The 7533-nt window shown below is 35.8% G+C and overlaps 1 protein-coding gene across 1 annotated transcript; it reads left to right on the top strand.

Moving 5' to 3' along the window:
• Positions 1 to 278: 278 nt before the first annotated feature.
• On the top strand, positions 279 to 5692 carry LOC129290898 (coatomer subunit beta-1-like). The gene is made up of 4 exons (XM_054927966.1): positions 279 to 2461; positions 2772 to 3284; positions 4304 to 4389; positions 5105 to 5692. The coding sequence occupies exons 1-4, from the start codon at positions 413 to 415 to the stop codon at positions 5307 to 5309; spliced, it is 2853 nt and encodes a 950-aa protein (XP_054783941.1). The 5' UTR covers positions 279 to 412; the 3' UTR covers positions 5310 to 5692.
• Positions 5693 to 7533: the final 1841 nt, after the last annotated feature.

The raw sequence follows: 7533 nt of genomic DNA, 5'->3' as shown, positions 1-7533 counted from the left end.
AATTCAAGGTATTCAATTCATTTTTGTATCAGAAGTTCTTTGTTACTAGTAAAACAATTGCTTTTCTGGACTACTTTTGGGCCCATAACTGCTTATCCTGGGCCAACAAGTCTTTCTGGACAAATACAGTAGCTTTGTTGGAGCCCATGATCAGAGGGCCCAATTTGCGTCTTAAATGCAATCACCTGTTAACAACGACCCGTGATTGATCCATACCCGACCCGATCCTTTCAACGCTCGTCAGTCGTCAGTTCAATTGTCAATTTGTCATTTTAACACCTTCATTTGCGTCCCCCTGATTTTCAGAATTCTCAGATGCAATCGAGAGCAGAAGCACCAGATCGAGTCGAATTCCAGATATCTCAGATCTGAAAGCAAGTGCCTGAATTGTGCGTGAGATTTGAGATCAGAAATGGAGAAGTCATGCACTCTACTGGTTCACTTCGACAAGGGCACACCAGCTCTTGCCAGCGAGATCAAAGAAGCTCTCGAAGGAAACGATGTGGTCGCCAAAATCGACGGCATGAAGAAGGCCATCATGCTTTTGCTCAACGGTGACACCATTCCCCAGCTCTTCATCACCATCATTCGCTATGTCCTTCCCTCGGAGGATCATACTGTTCAGAAGCTTCTCCTTCTCTATCTCGAGATCATTGACAAAACCGATTCCAAGGGCAAGGTTCTTCCCGAGATGATCCTTATTTGCCAGAACCTCCGCAATAATCTTCAGCATCCTAATGAGTACATCCGAGGGGTCACCTTGCGGTTTCTTTGCCGTTTGAACGAGACAGAGATCATTGAGCCTTTGATCCCATCTATTCTTTCCAATTTGGAGCATCGTCATCCTTTTGTCCGAAGGAATGCTGTCTTGGCTGTCATGTCCCTGTACAAGCTTCCTCAAGGTGAGCTATTGCTCGATAGTGCCCCTGAAATCATTGACAAGCTCCTGTCCACTGAGCAGGATAATTCCACTAAGCGTAATTCTTTCCTTATGCTCTTTACTTGTGCTCAAGATCGTGCTATTAATTATCTTTTAACCCATATTGATAGAATTATTGATTGGGGCGAACAACTTCAAATGGTTGTTTTGGAGTTGATTAGGAAAGTCTGTCGGACAAATAAGGGTGAGAAGGGAAAGTATATCAAGATTATCATTTCTTTGTTGAATGCCCCATCAACTGCCGTTATTTATGAATGTGCCAGCACCCTTGTTTCCCTCTCCTCCGCCCCTACTGCTATTCGAGCTGCAGCTACTACTTATTGTCAGCTGTTGCTTTCACAAAGTGATAATAATGTCAAACTTATTGTACTCGATAGGCTCAATGAACTGAAAACTTCAAATAGAGATATTATGGTGGAAATGGTTATGGATGTCCTCAGAGCACTTTCGAGCCCAAATCTTGATATTAGGAGGAAGACCATAGATATTGCACTTGAATTGATAACTCCTAGGAATATTGATGAGGTCGTTATGATGCTAAAGAAAGAAGTTGTCAAAACTCAAAATGGGGAGCATGAGAAGAATGGTGAGTATAGGCAGATGCTGGTGCAGGCTATACATTCCTGTGCTATTAAGTTCCCTGAGGTGGCAAGCACTGTTGTGCACCTGTTGATGGATTTCTTGGGAGATAGCAATGTGGCTTCAGCCATGGATGTAATTGTTTTTGTGCGTGAGATCATTGAGACAAACCCCAAATTACGTGTTTCCATTGTCACCAGGCTTTTAGATACTTTCTACCAAATCCGTGCTGCAAGGGTTTGTTCATGTGCTTTATGGATAATTGGTGAATATTGCCTATCTCTTGCTGAGGTTGAAAGTGGAATTGCCACCATTAAACAGTGTCTGGGGGACCTCCCTTTTTATACCCCCAATGAGGAAGGGGAGGGCCAAGACACATCTAAAAGCACACCAGTGGTAATCTCAACCAGTGTTAGTTCTAGGAGACCTGCAATCCTTGCAGATGGGACCTATGCCACACAAAGTGCTGCTGTGGAAACTGCTTTGTTGCCTCCAACCCTCATACAAGGATTGCAGTCTTCTACTGGAAATCTGAGATCATTGATCCTTTCAGGTGATTTCTTTCTTGGGGCAGTAATTGCATGTACACTGACAAAACTCATTTTGAGGTTGGAAGAGGTTCAGACGTCAAAAGTTGAAGTTAACAAAGCAAGTACACAGGCCTTGTTGATCATGGTCTCTATTCTGCAGCTGGGTCAATCTTCAATTCTTGCCCATCCAATTGACAGTGATTCTCATGACAGGATTGTCCTTTGCATTAGATTGTTGTGCAACACAGGTGGTGAAATAAGGAACATATGGCTGCAATCTTGTAGACAGAGCTTTATGAAAATGCTTTCAGATAAGCAGCGCCGTGAAACAGAGGAGATTAAAGCTAAGGCTCAAGTATCCAATGCACAACCTGATGATCTTATTGACTTTTACCATTTGAAGAGCAGGAAGGTATGTTGGCACTTTATTGTATTTATCTCCTTTTAAATGTATATAACTGAATTATTGTTTGACTATATTCTGACTTTCCATTTCTCACGGTTTCCTCATAGTGACATTTTAACTTTCATGTGTTAGTGCTGATATGTGCTCATAGTATGTTTTGCTATGCTTGATGTCTTGGATAATGCAATCGACCCTTGTATTTTGAATCACTGACTTTGGTTCCTATTTGGAGTAATTACTACCTGTTTCTGACTCATGTTTCAACTGATTTTGGATCAGCATCTGCTATTTGCTCATTGCTCTATCTCTTGTTCAGGGTATGAGTCAACTTGAGCTAGAAGATGAGGTTCAAGATGATCTTAAACGTGCTACTGGAGAGTTCACAAAGGATGCAGATGATGCAAATAAGCTCAATCGCATTCTTCAGCTCACTGGATTCAGTGATCCTGTATATGCTGAGGCATATGTGACAGTAAATCATTATGATATTGTCCTCGATGTTACTGTCATCAACCGAACCAAGGAGACTCTTCAGAATTTGTGTTTGGAGTTGGCAACCATGGGTGACCTCAAACTTGTCGAGCGTCCACAAAACTATACCCTGGCTCCAGAATCAAGCAAACAGATTAAGGCAAACATCAAGGTGTCTTCAACTGAAACAGGGGTTATATTTGGTAACATAGTCTATGAGACATCTTCAAATGTGCTTGAGAGAACAGTTATTGTTCTTAATGACATCCATATTGATATCATGGACTACATCTCTCCTGCATCTTGTGCTGAGGTGGCATTTAGAACTATGTGGGCTGAGTTTGAATGGGAAAATAAGGTATATGTTTCCACAATCTCTCAATCAGATCCTTGATATCCGTTGAACTATATATGGAGTTAACTGTTGTATTGTCCATGGTCACGCTAAGGGAAAAAAAGGGCAAAAGAGGGGGAAAAAAGCTTGCTGATTAGACTTTAAATGATGTTTGCTCTTTGAGTAAGCCCTTTGTATCTTATGATGTATGCCTGCATAATTTTAAAGCTATGTTTTTGAGTGCTAAGATATGCTATTTGAGATTTGTTTTATCCCACAATTATGTTTGGAATTGATGATGGCATACTGATAGCAGAAATGGGATAAAACTATGTTGTATTGAACCTTGTATGTTTATGCTTCAGCTGTTTTGCCAATACTTTGATTTCAGTTATGCAATATGTTGAAGTCAATACCAGCTTCTGCAGGCTGAATTTCTACCTTGTTATTAGTGAGGATACACTTCAAGGAAAACAAGCTTAGATACATGCTGAACATTTCCTAGTGAAGATGAAAACATTAACTTGATAAGCAATGACTGTTAATTAGATCTGTTAGCAACCTCCTACTCAAATGATGATGGAGAATATGCTTCATATTGACCCAACAGTATTCCAACATTCAAACACCCATAAAATATCCAGAATCCACATCAACCTTAACAAAACATGAATTGACAGTGTGCATCATTTTAAGCTGCTTCAGTCAGGTCGTGTTTGGTAAATCGGGTTCTGCTCATTCCCTATTGTTGCCTCAACATTTCTTGTGATGCAAATGGGGAAGCAAATCTTGCTTGGTTTGTATGTCTTGAGTTAGAAAATGTAGACTGAGTATTATAGCAGGTTTTTATTTTGCAATTATTTGTTTAGTCATTGTATCTCGAGGTTATTGGGAAACACGAGCTTAAGAGGCTAATGTATGTGTTTTATTTTAAGAAATAATATGCGGATAATATAGATTTCTGCTCATATATTAACCTTCTGGCAATGTATATCTGCAACATACGTATGGTATGGTATATCTAACGATTATTATTTTTATAGGTTGCTGTAAATACGGTGATACAAGATGAGAGAGAGTTTCTGAACCACATAATCAAGTGTACCAATATGAAGTGCCTGACTCCACCGTATGTTCTTTGCTTCTGCTCACAATTCTATTGCAGACTCTGATTTTACACTATGGCAATTTTTAAGTAATGCCCCTAAAATATGCAAACATTTTAGGACATTTACTGTTATATTACGTGCCTGTGTGTTATTTTGATTAAAGATATGGAATTTTAGTTCCACGAGCACAATTGCAGTCTTGCTTCTGTAGTATTAATCAAGCTGATGTGTTTGAAACTGACGGTGATTGAATCAGTTGCAAATTTCTTCGTCTGCATGATAAAAATGACCTACTGGCAGTTTGTAGTCTTAACACATTGGAAAGACAAGCTTGACTTTTTACTCCTTTCAAATGACCTTTTAGATGTCAATCCAGATGTTTGTTTTATGGAGTTGAATATTAACATTACTCTTGTGAAATTGTAGAAACTTGCTTTTTGTTCTTTTCTAAAGGGAAAAAAAATCAATGAAGGGAAAAAAAATCAATGTCAATGTCAATGTCAATGTCAATGACTAGATTCATTCTGACAAAGTTTTTTGTTCAACAAATAATGTGCATCATTCTAATGAATAGTATTGAGTTATAGGGTACTCTAGGATCATGCATAACTTATAGGTCTCGAGGGATTATTATATCTTGCTAGGATTCATTAGCAACTCTAAAGAAGACCCATGCATTGAGATTAACTTGTTCATGTGTGCCGCTTCCTATTTTCTCCTGCTTTGTGATTTCAGATCAGCGTTGGAAGGGGAGTGTGGTTTTCTAGCTGCAAATCTTTACGCCAAGAGTGTTTTTGGGGAAGATGCTTTGGTGAACGTTAGCGTTGAGAAGCAAACTGATGGTAAGTTGAGTGGATACATCAGAATAAGAAGTAAAACTCAGGGAATTGCCCTCAGTCTTGGGGATAAGATCACCTTGAAACAGAAGGGAGGTACTTGATTGCAACATAAACCCTCTTTTCTTTGGCTTGTATTTCAACTTTGAATAGCATCCTGGGGCTTCTAACTTCAAGCCTTATACTCCTTCTTCAAGTTCCCGTGGCTTGGTGGTGCCTAATATCTCTCGTTAATCAGTTTTTAGCATTAATTTTCCCCACAATTGGAGTTCAAATTTTCCCTGTAATTGTTTCTTGGATGTGATTTCATTTAAATCTATCTGTTATTACTTATCTTTTCACTTCCATACACATAGGCTTGGACAACGTATATTGATATCAGTCAATGAAATGCCAATTTGAGCATGTCGAGACATTGTAGTTATTTTGGTAATGATTTGTGCCTATTTGATCATCAATAAAGAAATGGATGATGGCTTCAGCAAAACTTGATGCAGCAACCTTGAGAAGTGCAGGCTAGGTTGGTTTTTGTGGGGCACGCGTTGTCTTGTTCTTGACTTGCCCATTGCATAACTTATTCAATGAAATGTTTGGACTGGCGCAGACTACATTAGATTGAGTGTGTTTAGAAACAATTTTTTTATAGGAAATAAATAAACTTCTTTTAATAAAAAATAAAATAATGCAACAAACGAGCAACTCCTGAGTTGAGGCTTAAATGTGGGGGAAGGGGGGGGGGAGGGAAAGTTACATGTAGGTCATGTAAAGCAGATATTTTTAATAATAAGTTTTATGAGATTCAGAAATTACAACTAAATTCCTTGAGACTTGAATGTAATTTAAAATTGAGATAAAAAAAAATAATGTTCTTATTAAACATATATACATTATATCAATAAAAGAAGTTATAACTATTTTATCAATGAGTTACAACTATAATTTTAATTTTTTACAATTGTAATTTGTAAAAAGTTAAAGTTATAGTTATAATTTGCTAATAAAATAGTTGTAAACAAATAATATTAAGTTTTGTTAAAAATGCATGATTGTTTAGCTATTGAATGTGTGAAATTGTAGTTGTAAAAAATTAAAATTATAATTGTAAATTATAGATGAAGTAGTTGTAAATTAATTATTTAATTGATGTAATGTATGTTTAATAGAATATTATTGTTTTTACAGCTTAATTTTAAATAATACTCAGGTTTTAAAAAACATAGTTGTGATTTCTAAATTTTGCAAGATTTATTATAAAAAAATTTATTCTACGAAACCTATGCATAATTTTTGGGGGAAAAAAGAAGTAAAGCTATTCTAAGAAGAAGAAAAAAAACAAATTAAACAAGTTTTTTAATTTGACCACCCTTGGCATGAGATAGATTGATGAATACTTGCTGATTGCTAATAAAGGAGAGTGAGCTTGGCTGAAGGCTATGTCTAAGATGAAGGTTCGAATACAAATCATAGCCCATTAGGGGCAATAGTTATAGAAATAAGAGATTGCTTTCATTTTACCTTTTTCCATGAGAATTATTATAGAACCTCCATATTCCATCTAATGCGTAGTATTTAGAAACAATTTGGACTTTGGATTAGCGCTTTGGATGCAGATGGCGAATCTTTCAGCACAAGATAAAATCCTTAAAAACAAAATAAAATATATTTTGGGAGAATAGCACTTTACAATGAATATATCAATTTAATTATAATTTAACACAAATATTTTAAAGTTTAATCAAAGACCAAAAGTCCATGAAATTGCTTAATCACCCTTCACCCTAATTTTTTTTTTTGGGTTAAAAGTTAGAAGTTGAATTGCAATATATTAGAGGTTCAGTGGTGAATTGCAAACAATGGTAGTACATTCCGGGAGAATGATAAAGAGGTCTCAAAAAAATTAATTAATTTAAATTAAGTTTTAAGTGTCAAACTCAAGAAATTTATAACTCAATCTTTCAAATTTTCATTTATATTGTGATGAATTTATAACTTATTTTTAAAATTTTAACATAATTAAAGAATAAAAGAGTTTATTTTTTTGTTAAAATTTAAAATAAAAATTATAAATTTATCACAACGAAATCGTAAAGTTGAGAGATTGAATTGTAAATTTATGAAATTTAACACTTAAAACTTGACTTAAATTAATTGATCTTTTTAAGATCTTTTTATCATTCTTTCTTAAATTCCTGTTTATATGTATTTGTTAAATGATTCTCTTTTTCAAAATTTGACATTGAAATATGAAATTTTTATAATTAATGTTTTATTAACATGGAAATTTTTTTTTTTTTTTTTTGGGGGGGGATTGTTTGACAAGTCAAGAGC

Source organism: Prosopis cineraria, unplaced genomic scaffold, assembly GCF_029017545.1.
Source record: "Prosopis cineraria cultivar Desert tree isolate PC_DT_omini unplaced genomic scaffold, ASM2901754v1 PC13, whole genome shotgun sequence".
NCBI classification, from domain to species: Eukaryota; Viridiplantae; Streptophyta; class Magnoliopsida; order Fabales; family Fabaceae; genus Prosopis; species Prosopis cineraria.
This window is presented reverse-complemented; position numbering and strand designations above follow the sequence as displayed.